The sequence below is a fragment of the Vidua chalybeata genome, chromosome 9 (genome assembly GCF_026979565.1).
Source record: "Vidua chalybeata isolate OUT-0048 chromosome 9, bVidCha1 merged haplotype, whole genome shotgun sequence".
Taxonomy (NCBI): domain Eukaryota; kingdom Metazoa; phylum Chordata; class Aves; order Passeriformes; family Viduidae; genus Vidua; species Vidua chalybeata.
Genome location: NC_071538.1, coordinates 4781811 through 4803370, shown reverse-complemented (window position 1 = coordinate 4803370; position 21560 = coordinate 4781811). Strand labels below are relative to the sequence as shown.

General features: G+C 47.3%; 1 protein-coding gene across 1 annotated transcript; it reads right to left on the bottom strand.

Annotated features, from left to right (window-relative positions):
* Nucleotides 1-618: 618 nt before the first annotated feature.
* Nucleotides 619-21554, bottom strand: ERICH3 (glutamate rich 3). Its single transcript, XM_053950239.1, has 15 exons — nt 21477-21554; nt 18388-18481; nt 17653-17778; nt 16959-17030; nt 15066-15185; nt 14367-14450; nt 13751-13900; nt 12187-12414; nt 11405-11579; nt 10456-10651; nt 8186-8484; nt 6196-6420; nt 4025-4492; nt 3598-3744; nt 619-2858 (listed from the first exon to the last, which is right to left on the bottom strand). Exons 1-15 carry the CDS (start codon nt 21494-21496, stop codon nt 619-621), a joined length of 4644 nt encoding a protein of 1547 aa, XP_053806214.1. The 5' UTR covers nt 21497-21554.
* Between the last annotated feature and the right edge of the window lie 6 nt (nt 21555-21560).

Genomic DNA, 21560 nt, shown 5'->3' with positions numbered 1-21560 from the left:
CAGACAGCTGTGGAACAATCCTTGTGATTACTGTCTTCATCCTTCCAAAGGACTGCTGTTTCCTGGGCCGGCAAACAACAGGCTTGTTTCAGCTGTACGCTGCACGCTGAGGAGCTGCTCCAGTGAAACGTGACAGGTGGCTGTGGTACTCACAGGGTGAAGAGAGGAGTGACATCCCAACCGGCACAAACCCACGGCCAGCTGAGTGCAGGGCACAACACTGAGGAGCTGCAGAAAAAGCTCAGAGCAGAGTTTCTTCCGCATCCTGAGGCTGTTCTGAGGACACGATGAGTGGGTCTGGGTTTGCACTATCCTACAAAACAATGACCAAACATCACAGAAAACGTGTTGAACTCGGAGCTACTGAGACATCTCCTACAAGGAGAGGCCAGAGTAGAGAGTACAGGGGCCCTGCTCCCAGGGCTCACCCGATGCCACCAGAACTGCGACACGCTGGGTACGGGGAGCTGCTCTGCACGGCCCGAGGGGAGGGAGGGTGGAGGGGCTGTGAGAATTAGTACCACAGCAAAGCGATTTATTTGCACGGGATTTTGGGAATAGGAAACAATGCAGAAGCCGCCACCCAAAAGGATTTATCATCCCCTGACCCAGCTACCATCAGCAGACATTTAAGGAATGGATAAGGAATGGGACGAGGTGGTGCATTCCCTGTCTCCGATAGGAATCAGCCTGGGGGCTGCTGGGGGCAGTGACCCACGCAGGACTCACCTGACGGGAACTCTCGCCCACGGCAGCGGCTGCCAGGACACCTGGGCTCTCTCCGACGGGACTGTCCTTCCTCGGCTCCCCGGCTCCCGCAGCGGCCCCTGCACTCGCCGAGGCACCCGACACCTCGCCCTCGCTCGTGTTTTCACAGGGACTCGGCTGTTCCCCCTCGGCTTTCACCGCTGCCTGCTCCATCCCCTCCTCCTGCCGCCCGCCCTTGCCCCGCGCTGTCCCTGTCTCGGGAGCTGCCAGCTGTGGCTGGGTGCCCAGGCACAGCCCCTCGCCTCCTGCGGACCCTCCTCTCCCCCTCGGTGCCGCTCCCCCGTCCCCACGGGCAGGGGTGCCCGGGGCGGTCTCTGCAGCCGGCTGTGCCCCCGGCTGTGCCCCCGGCATTGCTCGGTGCCCTGGGGACCCGATCCGCACCGCGCCCGGCTCCCGCTCCGCCTCCTGCCGGCCCTGGGCTCCCGCCGGCATCGCCCCCCGCCCCTCGCACCCTCCTGCTGCCTCCTGCTTCACCGCTCGCCCAGCAGCCACAGGTGCATCGGCCAGACCTTCCCCGGCCCTCCCGGCCTCCCCGATCGCCGCCCTCCCCGTGGCTGACACCTCCTCTGCCACTGCCGCCCCTGTCCTGCTTTGTGCTCCCAGCACTGCTCCTGTCACCCCCTCCTGTGCCATCGCTCCTGTGCCCACCCCGCCGGCCCCGGCCCCTGCCGGCCCCCCGGGCAGGGCTCCTCGCCCGGTCTGGCCGCCCAGCACAGCGATGGCCACCAGCCCGGGCTCGCCCGCCCGGGTCCCGCATCGCCCCGGGGGCGGCAGCGCCGCCTCGCCCACCACCCCCTCCCCGGGAGACCTCTCCTTCCCTCTCGCTTGTCCACACCTCAGCCACCTCTCTGTCCCAGCTGCCGGCTCCTTTGAACCTGCTCCATCTGTGGCTTCCTCTTCATCCCCCGAGCCCGCTCCGGCCTCCCTTGCAGACCCTCCCACCGCCTGTCCTTCGGGGTTTCCTTCCACTGCTCTCTCTGTCTCTGCTTTGCTGCCCTCAGACGGGTTTCTACTCCAAAGTGCTTCTGCTGCACCCTCCTGCTCCTGCGCTGCTGGCGTCTCCTCCACCTGTGATGACCCTTCAGTGACAGGATCCGCCCGAGCACCCCGCTGTGCCCCTAACCCCGGTGCCACTTCCACTACAGGACCCTTGTCAGGCTCCACAAACTCTTCCATCGTGTGCTCCACTCTCTGGAGAGCCTGAGCATGCTCAAGTGCTACTGCTGCTCCTGCGACAGCTTTCCCCATCTCCATCCACTCTTCCCCTGACACTTTCAGCTGGGAAAACTCATTTGGCTTTACAAACCCTTCCCCTCCAGACATTGCTGCTCCTGTTTCCATATCCCCTGGTGCTTCCCAGAGAGCCACAGGCTTCCCCATAGCCTCCTCCCCTTCAGAAATATCTTCTTCAACAGCCTTTTCTCCTTCAGGGCCGACAGCTCCGGCATTCCCATCTGCTGCCACATCAGCATCCTCCACAGCCTCCTCTCCCTCTGACACAGCACCCACCATCGTGTCCTTCCCTGCAGACCCTCCCTGCCCCAGGGACTCCCCTGCCTCGGACTCTGGTTCACCCCCCTCCTCTGCTGGCGGCCCTGCTGCTTTGAAGCCTTCCTCTGCAGCCTCCTCCTCAGAGGTGCCCCCAGCCCCCTCCTGCCCCTGGGGCACGGCTCTGTCTGCCTGCCATCCTGGCAGTGCCCCAGCTGGCCCCTGTCCCCCAGCTGCCAGCTTTCCCAGTGCCACCTCTCTCTCCGTCCCCTCCACCAGCACCTCCTGCTCCCCAGGTGACACCTCTGTGCCCAGCTGTACTGCCTCCCCTGTTCCCTTTCCTTTGGGATGCTCCTCTGCCACGGCGCCTTCCCCAGGTGCGGATTCCTGCAGCGCAGCCCCCGCGCCTGCCTGGGGCAGCGAATCCCCCGCCCGTGCAGCTTCTCCCGCGGCCTCTCCGCCACCAGCATCTCCCTCGGCAGCACCGTCCTGCTCCAGGGCTTGTCCCGGCCCTGTCACCGCCCCTTCTCGTGCCGCCTGTCCTGCTGCCTCCTGCACATCAGGGCTTCTCCTCCCTTCTGCCAGGAAACCTCCATCTGGTGCTATCGGGAAATAATCAAACATTATAATCAGCACCACGTCAGTGTTACATGCTTCACAGGGTTAGTGCTAAAGGTGCCAATGAGGGACATCAACCTGAGCACCCGAAGAGAACTTGCTGTGATGCTTCTCATCACATCCCTGTGCTCTAACAGTGTCTTTAGTACTGCTGTTCTGGCATCTAGCATAAAGAATTTAACTAAAACTGTTGATGCAAGGCCAATCATGCTTGTCCTGCCTGCTCTGCCTCCCTCCCTACCTGCAGGGAGCTCGTGTGTGTATGCAACACCTATAAGCTTGACAGTGACACTCAGTCAGAAATAGCTGACAAATGGCTCATGTAAAATATGCACAGAAAGGACAAAGAGCATTCAGCTTCCTGTGGATTCTGTAATTACACCAGGGAATAATACGGGGTTAATTCTTGCCCCTGGGAACCAAGGCATTTCCCAAGGAGGCTGCACATGGAACCTCACTGCATTCCTGCTTTCCACAGCTAATTCCTGACTCACAGTTTTTTCATGTCCTGGATTCTTCTAGAACCATTTAACAGCCAAAAAAGCATTAATTATACATGACTACAGATGCCAGCTAGTCATCACCTGATTTTTTACAAGTTAGGAAAGCAAAAAAGCACAAGGGGACTTTGATAGCCAAAGGAGAGGGAAAGGGCAAACACTTCTGTTGAAAGACTTCAGGTGAGTAATTTAATCCTGGTCCCTGACTGACCACCAATCTTACCTCCACTGGCACCATGCTCTGTATTTGCTGCGTTCTTTTCTTCCTCATTGGCACACAAATCACCAGGCTCAGGGTCAGAATTCACAGGATGATAATTTCCGGTTGCTTTTGCTGTTTCCTTCTGGACTGGTTTGCTATCGTCAAAAACTATCACAAAGAAAACAGGAAGCAAGAAAGAGAAACCATCAAAGAGCAAAAGGGGACTAGAAGCCATTCAGCCATCTCAGCTTTAAAATGGTTTAAAATTAATTTTTGGACAAATCCTTACACTTGAAACAGTAGCAGAGAAACACGGAACCAGTGTTAATGTTCTGAGTGGATACTGAGCTCAGAGCAGCTCCAGCAACTCCCCATGCTGCACCACGAATGAGCACAAGGCAAATGCAGCAGCACAGGCTGCAGAGCTGTGCAGGGGGACTGTACTCACCAACTCCTTCCTCACTCCAAGGAGCCTCTTCACTGCCATCCTCCATGTTCAATACCCTGCTTTCCCAAGGCACTGGAGGGCATTTCTCCTCCTCATTCATGTTACTTTCTCCTGACCCAGTCTGTTTGAATTCCCCATTAACCTCAGGATTTTGATGCTGCATTGCCATTACGTTTTCATGAAAAATTCTAGTATCTTCCCTTGCTGTTAGATCTTCTGGTTTTGTCTTTTCTGCTTCATCTATTCCTTTCTTTTCCAGCACAGAATTCTCCTGATTTTCCTCCACTCTGAGCAGTTTCTTCTCCCCATTCTCATTTCCATAGTGTGCATGTGCTGCACTATCAGATGTACTTTTGATATTGCAGTCCTCTTTGCCATTCACATTGTCTGCCATCATTTCAGCATGAGAGTCAGTCTCAGTGCTGCACTGAGTTCTCATGGATGAGAGAGAGTCTGCAGGCCTCCTCTCTGAAAAGAGCAAACTTTAATTTAGTGTTTGTCACTAAACCTCTGCATTCACTGGGCACTCACAGAGGCACACAATCCTATCCAATAGCATTCTCTGAATTATACCATCTGAGGATATTGTGACAAAATTTCAGTAAGTGTAAATAGAAGAACATTGCCCAGATGTATGAAGTATTAAAATTAAAGCCATTTAACATGCAGGCTTTTTATCTGATAATGAAAATAAATCAGTGTAGTTCTATCGATCACACAAAAATACACCTCCAAATGCATTTCTAAATATGGCTCAGACAGGGTTTAGCACAGACTCTTGAGCTTCATTTGATAAAAGACTTCAACCATGGCAACAATCCCTCAGTGCCCTTCTGTTAACTCATTGACTATTAGAAATATCTAAACCATGTGTAAACCCTTCAGGTTGAACTGGAGATGAAGTTCACTGTCTCCTCTAAAAAAATATACAGATATCATCATATTAAATTCATAAATGGAAAATTTGAGGGGAAAAGAGGCTGTAATCCTTCATGCAACAGTGAGCTGAATGGCAGAGCTGACTGCTGCTCAGCCTTGCTGCTGTCCACAACCTACATGGGTTCAAGAAGAGATTGGTCTAACTCAAGACCAAAAAATCCAGTCAGGCCGAGAAAATAAAAGTGTCAGAACTATAATCCATGCAGAAGTGCATGTTCTGAAAAACATGTTGTAACAAGAAACCTTAAAGCCCCAGTTTAAAGATTCCCACTTGTAGTAAGCACATATCCTCTGAACAGAGAGAGAGAGAGAGAGAGAGAGATAGCTTTCCCAGGATTTTCCTGGGAAGCTGTGAGAAAGCTCAGAGAAGAGAATGAGAAACAATTATTATCTTCACTTTTTGCACCTGCTGCACACGTGTGGAATGTGTTATAAAGATTTGTTTACCAAAAGGTCATTTCCTAATTAGCCCATGGTGGTGGTGTTTAGATTTCAATTAACGAATCTGGTCAGTCTGCATTGGACTGTCTGCGAGAGCCATGAGTGTTTCTTAATAGAACACTAATATAGTACAGTAGTATAATATAGTATAGTTCAATAAAGCTATTGATCAGCCTTCTGCAATCATGGGGTCAATGTTAATTATTACCCTGCTGTGATACCCACTCAGACTACTACTGCTCCATCACAGCAAAACCAAGTGGGTTCCTCTACAGGCAGAACCACAGAATCACCGAATCACAGAATCAGCTGAGCTGGAGGGGGCCCACGAGGATCATCAAGTCCAACTCCCAGCCCTGCACAGCACCATCGCCTTTCAGACCATCTAATTATTTCCAGATCTCTAGCACAGCCAAATAAATTAAGGCCATATTCAGAGCCATTAAAGACAGCAGTTTTAAAACCCAGGGAGGCCTGTCAGGTTTCCTGGGACCCCTCAGAAGGTGTAAGGGGTCCCAGATTCCCACACGCGAGTGCCTGCTGACACAGAGGGCTGTCCTGCCAGGGTCTGAGAGCCAGCTGGCTGCACCTCTCTGCCCATCTCTCACTGCCAGGGGGCTGCCTGCACTTCAATGGCACAATTAACAGCAGATAAAATAGCTGTCTTTTAGCATTTCAGTAGGAAGGGCATAGGTTTTCCTATGCAGACTCTACATACACACTGGACACACGCAAACTGTAAAACATGCATCAGGTCAGCTCCTCCAAGCCTTGTTATGAACAAAACTAACCTTGTAGATCATCTTCAGAGTCCTTGTCATCAGAATATCCGTCACTTTCATCTTTCTCATTGCCAGAGGACTGCAGTGCCTTCTGAGATGAGATTTCACTCTCCTTTCCATAGTCTAAATTATGGTTTTTATCATCCGAGGATGACTCTGACATTCCATTCATTTGATCACCAGTCTGTCCCTTTTCATTAACTTCTTCATCCGCTTCAAAATCTTCATCATATTCTAAAATAGAAGAATTGTACTGTGAGACAGGAAACAGATTTCACAATTTAAAATGTTCTTTTTAAGCAGATAGAAACACTGAGCCAGTGTTAACGTTCTGAGCTTATATTAATTAACATCATTAATCTCCTTTTACCCTTGAATTTGCTGCCTTTTTAAAGCCATGAGAGAATCTAAGACCACAGATAGGAATTGTAAGAGCATATTATCATAAAAAAGCATTGTGTTCCTCATAGATTAGCAAAAATGCAGCAAAACTACAGGTATGATTAATGCATTAAAACAAAAATAAACAAAATTACCAGCCACAGAAAGTACTAGAAAAATTTAGAGCTGCAAAAACTCAGAAATTAAATTTAAGAGTCTCTTATTACAGGAGAAAAACTGGTTGTGATGAAAAAAATTACAAGCAATTGAGAAAGCTGGAGAAAGGTAATATATTATAGTACAAAGTACAATAAATGTATATTGACATGGCTAAATAGCAAAGAAGTGTCTTATGAGCTCAATGAATTTAATGAACTCCAGCCAAAGGGCACTGCAGAGGCACTCTGTTATCACACTGCTCTAACGTGCTCCTCCAGGGCCCAGGGGAAAGCCCAGTACAAACAAAGCCTGCACAGAATTACCACTCTTATATCCACATTCTGGAATTCAGCCAGGCACCAGCCTGACAAGCTGTGACATCTGATAGATCACAGAGCACACTGAGCTGGACAGGATCCACATGGATCCTCGAGTCTCGGCCCTTCACAGCACTTTGCTGGCTCTGGAGGTGAAGACCCTCTTCATGCAGATGCATTAGAGAAGACTCCCCTTCCCCCCAAAGCTGTGCTGTGCACGTCCCAGGCACCAGCACAGGGATGTCGATGATTCCCACCTAGAATCCAGACAGTGCCCTGCTGCCGTAGGCTCCCCGCGCACGCGGGGAACACACCTGCACCGTGCAGGCCAGCTGGCACTGCTGCCACAACAGCTGTCCCTTGTGGCCATCATTCCTCACTTCACAGGCTTTACTGCTGCCCTCCTTTCCTTCCATCAGGACTTTTAGCACGCTGAAGTGACAGAACACCAAGGGCAGAAATGAAGAGTTCCTGATGCAGAACCATTAAGGCAAACAAACAATTACCAAGACAATGAGAGCTAAGGGCATAAGGAGATTTATTTTTCTGTATTAAAAATCGAGATTCCAATTGCAATGTTGGCAGTGAGGTCTCTGTCAGAAGGGCAGTTCCTCCTGAAGGAAAAAGGCTTCATTAATCCCAAACACACATCTGGAGGGACTAACGAGTATCAGATGACCAGCAACACTGCAGGACTGTGAAAGCAAAAATAGGAATAGGAATAGGAATTAAAATATCTCTGAATGTGATTGCCTCCAAAGAAGATTATGATAAGGAGGAAGTAAAGGCAGAGACTGTGCTCAACACCTCTCCCATAGCTGAGTACACCTTCCACTATCCCAGGTTGCTCCAAGCCCCGTCTAACATGGATTCGAATGCTTCCATGGATGGGGCAGGCACAGCTGCTCTGGGGAACCTGTGTCATTGCCTCACCACCCTTCCTTACTCACTTTCTTGGCTCCTGCAAACCACCTCATCCTATTACATGGCTGAGAGGAGCCCCTCTAATTCTGTGACCCAGATACAGACATCACCACATTTCTCCATGCCCAAGTCAAAGCTGGAGGTCCACAATCCCATACCTTCTCCAGAACCACCCCCTCCCATTTCTCATCCCCTGCTCCTGTTTGGGAATACTATACCATTTTCACTGGTGTCCTCCTGACTGTCTTCGGTCTCCTGATTAGACTGGTCTTCCGTTTCTTCTTCACTGGACTCCTCTTCAGTCTCCAGTGTTTCCTCAGTAGCTTCCACACTTACTTCATGACTCGGTATGGTGACTGACATTGAGTCTGTCAGTGATTTCTGCACCATGCTGCTGTCACACGGCTGGCTGTGCGCACAGTAAGGAGAACAGGAACACATTTGCTGCCTCTTATCGTACCTACTCTTCCTCTTGGGAGGGAACAGCTTTTTGTCCAGACCCATCGCAAGAAAGCACCTGTAAAATAACAGGGTAATAATAATTGGGAAGTATCACATTTTTCTTCCTTTGAACAATGGAGGGCAGCAGACAGTGAGTTCAGCTTGTTATTAGCAGGGAAACCAAGCACCCATCTGCCTCTGCACCACCACAGTGATTCACAAGGAGAAGCACCCTGAAATCCCTGAGAGCTCCCCTAACACAGATGCAGTTCTTCCTTGAAGGACAGTAATGCTGCCTACACTTACAGGCGACAACTGACATACAAACAGAACCAAAATTATTACAAGTGCCCATTAATTTGAAGCTGCACCAAGCATTGGCTGTGAAGACAGAACCACTGAGAAAGGCAGACAAGCTCTGAGTCAGACATGTTCTGGATCCAGATCCTGCTGTAACTCCCAGTAGTGTGATAACTGAGGGTTTGTGGCTGGGTCTGGGGGTTTCTGAAGTTATCTGACGGGTCTAAGAGCTGTGGGGGAAGAAGAAGGTTGAAAGTTAGTAATTTTCTGTTTCTGTCCTGTTTACCTACTTAAAAGAAACCCAAACAGATGGAAAACAAAGCATTTGGAACGAGTTCTTGAGACTGCCCCTTTTGTATAAAATGGAGTGATATGCTCTCTCTCTCTCTCTTACAGTCAGGAGCTGTACAGAAATGCTGGACCTTGGCCAGCAGAAAGCTCTCAGACCAAGGCTTACAGCATGGTACAGAAATCACTGCAGCATCACCTCATTGTGAGCCAAAGCCTTGACCCACCAGGGAAAATCAACTGGGACTTTTACTGGGAACCAGAGTGGGCATTCAATGTATGTCATAGAGCAGAAAACAAACCAAGTGCACTTGGCCTGAAGAGGTGTGAAAATAGTTGTAATTTATGGGGAAAATCAGGTTAATGGAGATGATTTTTAGTCATCAGATAAGGTCAGCTGGATTGATAAGGTCAGGAAAAGAGAGCTATCACTAAGAGTAAGAGGGAAAGGGGGACAGAAAAGGGGAGAAAGTTAGGAATTAATTAATCCAATTTAATTAATTTTTGGACACTATATTAAATTCTGAAAATTCACTTCAAGTCTTTATAGAAACCTCAAAAAGCTAAGATTGGGGCATTTCCTAAAATCTATAGCCACTATAGCCATTCTGAATTCAGATGCTGTTCACTCCTTTGAACATGCAATGAACATAATATGAAGATAAATCATGTTCATTGTTAGACTGGAGCAAAAACTATGGTACAACAAACTAGCATTTTTTTTTCTTAGAATTCAGTCCTTATCTGAAGGAACAGAGTACACCTCTGTGGAGAGTCTCTTGTCGCAACTGCTTGCTTCTCTTTCAGAAATTATTTATTAAATTAACATAAAAGATTTTAAATTATCCACATGTCCATAAGTTTACTTGTATGGCCTGAATTGCGAATTACAGAAAAGGGAGATTTTATGAAAATTAAAGCCTCTTGGCAGAATCACAGCTGTTGGTCACAGCCTGACATTTACCCAAGACCTCTCTGCAGAGATTTGGTTTCTGAACCATGGCAAATATTCAGTGCTGCCTTATTCTGAAGCTGGGGCTATTACAGCAGAATCTCACTTCAGAGGCAGAGCTGTTTAAAAATCAATTATCACAAAAAAAGCCTCTGGAAATCACAGCTGACTGAGCAGCATGCTCAGTATTTATTCCACTGCCACTGTGGCCACAGCCATGGGTGGCACAGGTCCCCACCCCAGAGCCACTGCCCCGTGCTCCAGCACGAGCACTGTTCCCACTCTGTGCACACAGCACGGGAGGCTGAGGAGCCACGGGAACCAGCTGTGCTGGCACCCCTGGCTGTGAGACCCTGACAGGGCACCTCCCTCCTGCACCTTCCATGGGGCACGGAGAAACACAGCAGGCTCTACAGAGCTGTGTGCAGCCAGAGAGACGACAGAAGAGAAACGAGTTAGAAACTCTCAAAACCAAGTCCTTGTGAGCAAAGAGCACTTTCTCCATACCTGTAGCAGGGAGGTGCTCCTGCCACATGGAGCACCCTGAAGTAGGTGTTTTTGCGTCGCAGCCGGGAAGGCCTCTTGCACTGGAAGCCTTTGTACTCACAGCAACAGCTCAGCCTGTCAACTTGGAGCCCGTTGAGGAAAAAGGTGAGGCTGAACGGGAAACCGAGATACCTCTTGGAGATGAACTGGAAGGTGTCTGCAATCACAGAAATAAAGGGTTCAAAGAAAAACATTATGCTTCACTGTCAGCCTGTAGCAACTGCTGTGTCTTAACTGCATCACCACAGTACCCAGCCCTCTGTGGACAGGCACTGGGGTTCTCAGGTGTGTTCAACAGCTGGTTAAACTCTACCCCTCCACACACACAGCCCTGATTCTTGCCAGCCCCAGAATCCTAAGGGACAGCTAGGATAAGTGTCACACTGTCAGTCTGGCCACTCACTGCTACAGCAGGACAAAGGCCAGAGCCTCCCAGCCATTTCCTGTGTCCAGTTTCCCAGAACACAATTCATCTTTTACTGCTGTGATGGAATTGCACTCACATAAAAAGAGATGGGAACCATGCTCCCACTACGTACTTTTCCTTCTGGAATAAGAATCAACATTCACTGATGTATTTTAGCAACTCAGATAACCCCTTTTTAAGGACAGTTTATTGCTACAACTGCTCTATTAACCATATACCTCTATAGAAAATTACCATAAGCCACAAGTATTTTGTTAAATCAATTCTCCAAAATCTTCTACCATCATTGCAAAAGTAATTGTAACCTCACTTTCAATCATGGGACAGTAGATCCAGATCTAATGTGGAGGCAGATGGTACAAACATCCCTGGATGCATGTATCTTGACCAAACTGAGCTGTAATCATTCTGATGTCAGGGCAAAGTTTTAGCAAAAAAGCAATGTTGCCACAATCAATGAGAACTCTCTGACTCCATCCTTACCTCCTTCCAACAGGTCGCCTTTATAGACACAAATGTTCTCTGTTCCACAGTACTGCTGATAGACTTTGATTTCATCCTTCCAGTCACGGAGAGACACATGCTTACTCTTTCCTAGGTAGATCATGGTGACGAGAGCGTTGCTGCATAATGGGGACTTGGGGAACCCATTGGTATTCTGCAGCAGAAAATGCACAGAAATGCCTTCAGCTCCCAGCTCCCACAAAGGCAGAAACAAAGCTCACATCTGTGCAGCATGCACTTGAGACTTCCAGGCTTTGATAACAAGTGCTGAGCTGATTAAATTGGCAAGTGTTTGTAACATGCAGAGGGTCTGGGATATATTTCTAACTGAAAACCCAAGGTATTGAATAGCCCCAAATTGCAGGGACCAAGTTTAATGACCCGTATCATCCCTCCCAGTCCTGGGTTCCTACAACTTTATTTACAGGAGTTAAAACTGGCTGGAGACTGTAACTGATGCAGTGTTCATACACTCAAGGCATTTCACAAATCCCTGAGATTCTAGTGCCAGAGACAGGATCAGATTGACTGAAGTGGAAGGCTTTGAGTAACTGTTGATCTAGGCTGTTGTTCAGCACCTTTTTTCTCCCCAGCTGATGAAAAACACCAAATGTTTTCGTTTACAGAGACATGCATAGCAATTATATATTTTAATAGTTATACATTTTCTTTATGCAAACTAGGTATGCACATCTTTCAGCATTAAGCAAACACACCAGTGAGGAATGTCATACACCTGTACATGGACAGAGACTACTTACATTGATCAAAAACTGTTCATTGAATCCAGTGGTGGGATGAAACCATCTCTCCACAGGCAGCCCACGCCTGATTCCAGGGATACACCTGTCCCCTACGTGCGGGCGGGGAGGTGGCACTGGCACCACACAACGACCACGAAGACGACGCTTGATGACAGGGAGCTGATAGGGTGACACACCAGCCATGTACTCCATTGGATTCCTAAACTGTAACTCACTCCTCCCACCCTGGAAAAACATTTTAATGAAGTGACACAGCCTTTGCAAAACCAGCTCCCGAGCATATGGAGCTGGCCATGGTCTGACTTCTTGGTACACTGAGCAACATGCATCCTTCTGAAACAGCTCCTTAACTCGGGGGCTGAAATTTTGCTCATTAAAATATTTCTGTGCTAAAACCCTTTCTTTTAATTTGCAAGGCAACATTCATATTGCTTGAAAATGTCACCCTCAGAGATACAGACAGCACTACACACCAAGCCCTGGCTCCAGCGCCACCAAAATCTCATCTCAGACAGAACCCTGCACAGCCCTGCAGCACTGCTGCTCCCTTGCAGCTGGAAAGCACATCCCCAGAGCAGACAGTTGTCCAACAGAAACATCACGTGGCATCAGTTATACAAGATGTGCTTCAAAATGCTTCTTCCTCATCTGAATAGAGATTTAGTGCTCTTGCAGAATGAAATGGACCACAGCCCTTAGGAGTAAGACATTACCAGAGAACAAGTTCTGTAAACGCTGCATGCTGTGGCTCTGAGTTCTGCATCATGTTCTCAGAACTTATATCTGATTTAGCTATTTTGTCAGTTATGAGCACTAAAGAAACTTTTAAATCACCCATAATTTGAGTAGACATAAAGAGGACCAACCAGCAAATTCTTGGAGAAAGACTCATGACCATGCTGATACATAGCAAACACAGAAGGGAGCTATTCACACAGAGTCTGCCAGCCAGTGGTAGCAGATCACAGTCCCACTCCAAAGCCCTCTCACCCCAGGGAATGTTTATCACAAAACCAATTACATTATGCTTTCCTAGAACAGATAACAAGTCCAAATATCACTTGAAAGTAACTGCAAACATATCAAGACCATGTTTGACTCCCATTCTCTAATCCCACTAGTGTGATTTAGTAGAAGGAATGATCAAAAAAAAAGGAATTTTTTGCTACTTTGCAGCTACATTGTAGGTGACGATGACAACTTGTAGGACTTGCAACTGAAAATATTCTGAAGTTCCTGGAGTCAACCAGGTGCTGCCTCTCTCTCTACATAAGAGAAAATCTACATAAGAGAAAATTTTATATGCAGAAAGATTTTATACTATAAAAGGTAAGTCACCACATTTTTCCTCAATGTGATCAAGAACTGGGCATTACACCAGAAAGGCAGTGTCTTGAAAATTGAGAGGAAGTGAAAAAGGACAGTTTAAATAAAAGTTGGTGCCATTTGAAAGGGATGTTCCCTGTCATATACCATTCTGGGAACCACAGTACTTAAACAATATTGTAAAACTGTCCCTAAAGTGATATTATTTTCAGAATGAAGTACAGTACAGCCTCACCCCACAGGCAAACTGCTGATAATGTTCCAGTGCATGGCATTTCTGTTTGGAAACCTTTGGTACAGACCCTGCTGCAGCCCAGCCAAGAAGGGGCTGGAGGCGAGGGGGCTGCTGTGTATCTCCTGGAGCTGTATTTGGTCGACAGGAACTCTACGAAAGGAGGAAGAAACAATGACAAAATCTCAGTGAGTAGCTTCCAGTGCAGAGCAGTGCCGCAAAGAAAAATAATAGCACTGATGAAGGTATCTGGAAGTGGTGAATTATTTCAGGTACCTACAGGACATGACATTTTCTAGTCTGTCCCCAAAGAGCCAGACCCCTTTAGGCACCTCGAACAGACCATTCAAAACAACTCTTGGCCATAAATACAAGGTCTGCTACTGTCTTGTCACCACACAGCCTTGGAGCAAATGCTATGAACTCACAGAAACTGTAGCAGTGTGCTGTGGACTTCAGCACATGCACCCAGAGAGAATGCACAACAAAAATGTACCTATTTTTGTTCAATATTCAGCTTTATCTGGCTGTTTTATTTCATGTTTTCCTTGTATACCCTTCAGAATACCAAGTCAAAATGCTAACACATAACACCACTGTTTAACTGAGGTTAACTCACCACCTTACAGCAGGCAGGATCCTTGGTCCGGTGATAATGAGAATAATGTCCACCACCACAATCAACTCCAAGTCTAGCTGCCCTCTATATGAAAAGAAGGACGTTCAGGATTCAAAAGTTTCTCTTCAGTCTGCATCAATTATCATTATTGATATAGAGAACCAGCTGAAACTGACCTAGATATTTGACCTTTGACTTCAGGCTTTAGTACCATTATATTTCAAGAGTTTATTAACATTCCTTCTTTGCTGTTAACAAAGAGCAGAAGTCAGAGCTCCTAGACCACAACCTTCTGAAATGAGCTCCAGTCTAATTTTATTCCTTCAACTCTGTTTTCTAAAAGACCTCCACCATTTTCAGGGCTTTACAACATGTGTAACCTTGTCTATAGCCCCTGTGTCCACTGACAACGCTCAATACACTGATACTGGTCTGCCTGCAGTCATGAGGCAGCTAAAAAGGAAACACTGAAGCAGATTTATCAGACAGCAAAGGTTTTTGGGGTTTTTTTCTGGGTTCTGATGTGCCATTCCTGCAACACTATCTTCTGGAGATTCCTCTTTAACACAAGCAGGAAATCAGCCTCAAGTGATCAAGGATGAGGCCCTAACCCAGAATGATCCAGGCAGTGAATGCATGGGCACACTCTCAGCTGTCTGTGCTCCCATGGTAGCCCATGCAGAAGCTGATGACACCCACCCTTTGTGAGCGGCCAGTGCGTTCTCCAGACACCAAAGGACAGAGCGCATGGTGGTTCCTCGGAGCGACTGGGGGATGCGGGGAGTACATATGGGTGACTTCTCCCATCAATTGCTCCATCTGAAAGAAAAGGAATTTACATCTCTGAGGCACTGAATCAAAAAACAGCGATGTCTGTCTCATTACATCTGTCTTTCACTGGACAGCTGTGACAATCAGCTGGCCTGGACCCGACGGAACAGCTAGTAAAGGAAAGAAAGGAAATCATGGGAAAATGTGGGGGACAAGCAAAAGACCTGCTCCCACCTCTGATTCATTTTCCTGCAGCTCTCTCCAGCTGCTGACCCACTAGATTCAATTAATGTCTGTTTCTGTGTATCTCACAATTCTTGGTTTAAAAGTCTCTTTCTTTCTTAAATTTGAGTGTACCTGCCACTTCCCTGCTGTGACTGCAGCCTCTCCCCACCTTCTCTTCTCACCAACCCAATGCTGGGATGGCTGCCCCACTGGAAACAGACAGCTCTGTCTCTCAGCCTCCCTTGCTCAGCCATCTGCCTTTCTCCTTTCCTTTCAGACGAGCGACTCAGATGAATTCACTGAACAGATGAGGTGAGAATTAAATTACACCACTGGCTCCAGCCAGGCTCCTGCATCCCAGCATGGCAGCACAGCAAACACAGATCAGGTGTCTGCAGGTGTCTTTCTGAAGGAAGCAGTTCTGGTTTACATTCCAAAATTATTCAAGCCCAGGATCCCCTAACAGGGTGCCAGAATTGCTGCTTCCATGGGGTGATGTCCTACCACAGGAGTTCCATCAGCAAACGACGCCTTTGCGATTTCCATAGCGAGCAGTGTCTTTCAAGAAAATCTCCTCCTCTCTTTACCTCATTACTTGGTTACAGATGTATTATTTACAGTTTAACAGACCTGGCATTGTTTACCAGCTGCTCAATGAAGCAGCCACCTTCTCAAGGCACTCTTCTCAAAGCATTCAGAAATAATACTAATACAGAAATAAAATTCTGAGCATGATTCTGCCAAAATGAGGATGACTTTTCCCATATGAATTCAGGTGATTGCATGGGGAGAAAAACCATTGACTTCTATGGGATTGTCATGACTCTAACTAGATAATCAAGTTCAACCTACATGACACCTAAACGAAGACTCCTAAAACCTCTTTGATTTCTCACGTGCCAGTTCTGCCCAAATCCTGTGGAGAGGCAAACAACAAAACACATGAGCTCAGTGCTCATCAGCAGTCAAAAACAGAGAGGTCTAGAATTACTGAGAGGAGAATGTATCTTGAATTATTCATTCTGTTATGGTTCCCCATTTCAAAACAGAAAGAGTAGAACAAGAAAAGGTAAAAAAAATAGCAACGGTAATGAGAAGCCTGGAATGGTTCAGGTAAGAAAAATTCAGACTGAGGACCTTCAGCTTGGAAAACTGAGAAGGAATGTGAAGAACATATGTAAAACCACAGATGCCTTGGGAAAAGAGAACATTTAATAACTTTTGTCATACTGAGAACAATGGAGCATCAAACAGATACATCAGACAGCAGATATATTTATTCCTACACAGAAATACAAGGAGGTACCATTTCATGCAATTCATTATTAAATCACCCAACCAAGAACACTGCCAACCAAGAAGTAGAAGAATAACAAGATTCAGAAGGAATTAAATGCATAAATGGAAGCTCCTGAACTTCTGGACAAAGGACGAAGGACATGTAACTGGGGCAGGATCGTCCTCTACTTGCCTGTTTCTTGTTCTTTTCCATGTCAGAGGCAGAGCACTTGTCTCAATGAATCACTGGTCAGGCTCATGGTTATTACTCAACACAGGCAAAACTGCCAGGCCCCATCAGCAGGGCTGAAGCCTTACCTTGACTGGCTGCATCATCTCTTTCCTCGCAGAATAACCAAGTCTCCTTTTTATCCCCAGCTGATGATGATGCTATCAATATAAGAGGAAGAGAAATCCCATTACTGGCCATTATGAGATGTCAGTGGGTGCAAGAACTCTTGCTTCTCTCTTCTGTCCCATGCCTTCTCCCTGGCCACTACCCCCATTGAGCCCTGTAATAAAACTGCTGTGGGTTGAATCTATGTGCATTTCCCCTGCATATATTCACACAGCCAAGGAAACAACTGAGCACTGGTAAAATTTGTGAAGTTGTAAGAACCAACTCTATTCCTGATATCCCACAGGAACATGCCCAAATTTTTTACTCAGACAATATATATATAAATATGTTCAAACTGGTTTGTTTTTATCAGAATTCTTTTAAGCAAACTAGCCCTGTGAATATCATTGCATATTCTGAGAGCTGTCAAAAAAGCAATAAGGAAGCCAGGACAGCGCCTGCTCTCACAATAGCATGGTTTGACAATGAGAGGCCCATGAAGGTTTCATGTGGGGAGCCTCATGCACAAAGTCTGTCCTTTTTCCCAGCAGGAAAGAGCCTTCCAGGGGAGCATGAGGGCACCCACGGAAAGCAGTCCAGTATGATTAGCAGCCCCTGGCTGTCAGTGAGGAAACACCTGAGAAGGCTCACACATCTTCAGTAAGGACACACCTCCGTGTCAAGGACCTTATGAAATATGGCATCGGCCAAGCACTCCTGGACGTATCTCTGGTGGTCCCTTCTCATAGCATTGAGACGGTATTCCTTCTCAGGTATTATTCTTCCGCTCCTTGAGATCTGCCACACACAAATATAATGTTACTGAAAAGGAGAAGATGAAATAAAGGATGTTTTCAAACAGTACAATTTCCCAGAAGACCACTTCTCCTCCTGGTTTGTTTCCATCTCCGCCCCAGCCATGGTGCTGGAACTCACCTTCCAGCACTGTATTATCTTTGACCTCATGAACTCCACCAGCCAAATGGAAGGAGCAGCAGTCACATTTCTAATAGCCTAGGACTCAGCCTTACCCTTCATAGGCCACTGCCCAAAGGGGTGGAAGGATTAAACACTTGCTGCCCTACTGCACCTGCCTGTGCAAAAGAGTCACACCTAGGAGAGCACCAGTGTTTTTAACAAAATGTTCAGCATATTCACTTTTACCAAATCCTTCAGTTTTCCATTAAACACTTCTGAAAAATAATACTAAAGCTATTTAAACAAGTCAAAGATGCTTACATTTCACAGTGTAAAAACCATGAGTGAATCAATATGATGCTGTATATCTGCAAACTGAAACACTTTACAGAGGGAAACTCGAATAAGCAAAAAGAAATATGGGGGGGGGAAAAAGCATAAAAACATTTTGAATTGAATGTAGAATTGAGGGAAACTTTTCAGTCTCACCAGTCCTGATTTCTGAAGATGTCGTCTTATCCTGGCATTGCTGAAATATCCAACCAGGTGTTTGTCTGTAAGACTGTTATAGGTTTCAAGAAGTCTGCAATTAAAAAAAAAAAGTGGAGATGTTTATAATCCCCTTGACTGACAAATTATTACAGTCTAAGTTAAACAGAGCTACCCAATACTTTGCTACACAAAATGCTGCCTTAGTAAATCATCCTAGATTTGGTCAGGTAAGTGCCCATCAGATTATGTAAAAGGAATATCTTGTGGCCTCCTGGAAATTCCTATCAGAAACACGTGACTGGTACCTAAGGCCAAGAGCTGAGTGTGGAATAGCGCTGCCACCACCGCGGCACGGCCCCACCAGGCCAGCCCTGACAGCCTCCTCCACCAGCAGCTCCCAGCAGCTCCTGACCATGGTGTGCCTGGAGCTGCAGTCCAGCTGCACAGACACAGCTCCCCAGCCACTCTGCCAGGGGCCCTGCTGGTGGCAGGGCCACCTTCCACTAGCCCAGGTTGCTCCAAGCCCCATCCAATCTGACCTGAGCACTCCCAGGGATGGGGCAGCCACAGCTTCTCTGGGCAACCTGGACCTGGGCCTCACGACAATCATCACAGTTGCCAAAGATCAAAGTTTCAAAAAACGGAACCTCAGATGTGAAAGCTGAACACAAACACTGAAGCACTCATAATTAGCAGTTATATTTTTCAACTATTCTTAGCACAACCATATCTTACTTCGCCCTCTAGAAAACAGGACAAATAGAGAAGCCAGAGACACTTGGATGCAGTTTGTAATACTCTAAATCCTTTCACATTTGTATAGTTTACACACTCAGGTACATGTCACATAATATGTTCAGCCTGACCTCTGGGCTCTCTGGGCTCTCGTTACACAAGAGAGTGAACTCCTGTTTTCTTTGGCTGTAGATTTAAATGCACTGTTCCTCTGTTACATCCCTTCCAGCTGGATAACTCAGTTATATGTCTATTGCTAGGCTGATCTGCCACACACAAAAGCATATTCAAGGAAAGAAAGGAGAAATTTTTTGAAGTAAAGAGATCATGGATTTACAGGAATTTTACATGGGGTTTCACAATAACCTCAAAGGTAGCTGCCAACAACAAATTAAACTTTAAACAAACAATGTAGGTTACCTTTTTATGCCTGTTGGTTAAACACTGGTAGGATAGCAACTGTTGTATGTTACCTTTTTAATCCAGAGTTTGCATTTGAAACCACCACATGATTCTACCAATTTTGCTAAGTATTCATTTATGGTATCACCTGGCAACTGCATGTTGAGGCAGAGAAGAAACTCAATCCAACTTCTTTTAATTTACTTCCTACCACCTAAGATATCCTGGACCACATAACTACTTAAAATGCAGCTCCCATCTGAACACAGTGATGTGGCAATTTCTATTTCACCAAAGTCTCAGAACATGCATTTTCCCATTTAAATTATGAACAGGCTGGCCCTCAAAACTAATGAGTTAAATTCAGAGTTTAAAAGGGTATTAGAGGAAATAAGGAAATGTGTTGGGCCTGAACCCACACCCATTAAATCATTGGAAAGAATGCAAGCGGACCCCCCCAGGGTCAGGCTGCGCCGTGCTGCAGCCCTGGAATCGTGTTCCAGCCCTGGAATCCCCTGCGGCCATAAATGCTGGCATGGGCCAGTGCCTCGGGCATGGCCAGGAACACTCCAGCAAAGCAGCCACTGGTCCCGTTTAGCCTGTTCCCAGTATCAACAAAAGGATAAGAGAAGTTCTTGTCTGAACTGTCTTGTTCAAGATTCCAGCATTAAAGAACCACACACAAACGTCACCTTTAAGACCCATGCAACAGGCAGAAGTGCAGAACTGACAAAATCCACATTAGGAAAAAACACAGGAAAGGGAGAGCAGTAGCCTCAGACAGCTCTATACAGCCTGTGTGTCACAGTAATCACATCCCTTTTCTGGGTGTTCCTGGGACTCCTGTTTTCTCTGCCCGTTTATCCTGTTCATTCTTCTCTCTAAAAATGCTGGGGTTTTATTGGAATAGCAGACAATTTTCCTGGCACAGAACCTAAACTGACTGATCTGTAGATTCCTGGGGTATGTCTGAAGCTCTTCTCAAGATGAGTGTCATGTTTGTTTCTGGCAAAGCAGCCAGTGACAACATGTCACTCTTAGGTCAGTAATTTTATATTTGAGGTTATTTAGAATTCTGTGATGCTATGATCATCGACACTTTTATTTACAGTATATTTGTTCTCAGCTAGCAGCTTACCCAAAGCCCTACACTCAGAGCCAGAGCTGCATACCACGGTAAATTTTAAGACCACTCTCACTCATTTGGAAGGATATCAAGACAAAGCCATAGCAGGCATCCTATGTATTTTGTAAAGCAAACCTTCACAGTTAATATTTCACAATTAAGTCAGTGATCACCAAATAAACGATGTGAAAGCGCACCAAAGCTTCCATTACTAATTGGCAGAGTCACAGGGGATCATGGTGCCTGTGCTCTACCTGGCACCCGCCTGCCATCCCCCCCAGAGGAAGTCTTAAGCCTCACAACCACACACGGAGCTGGAAGCCAAAGGACTGTTCTGCTACTGATTTCTTGTCTGCCCCAGGAGCAAGTTCTACCACTGCTTGCTTACTCAGATCATTGCCCGCTATACCAGGATGTGCCGAAATTTGTCACAGAGACCTGCAGCGATTCTCTGCTCCTCACTGTTGGTCTGTGACATCAGCTCGGGGAAGTCCGGGTTCTCTGAACTCAAAGCCTGCAGGTCTGAAGGCAGGTAACCAGGGACTCACCTGCAGCCGGCAGCCCCATTCCCCACGGCTCCATCACCCCTGCGCAGAGGCAGGCCCTACCGAACGGGAGCCCTGGGGGTGCCGGGCGCTCGCCCGCACCGGGCAGGCTCCCCGGGGCCTCTCCGGGCAGCTCGGGGCACCCCCAGCCCCGCTCTCTCCCCCAGCGGGCTGCAGGGAGGCGCCGCTGGTGGCCCCGCGCCTGCCACCACTCCCGCAGCGCTGAAAGGCCGGCACGGAGCGGCCCCGGCCCCCGGCCCCGGCCCCGCCGCACTCACCGGGGCTGCGGGGCGCTCATGGCAGCGGCGGCGGCCGCGGCGCCCAGCGCTGCCCCGCACCGGCGCTGCCGCCGCGTCCCGGGC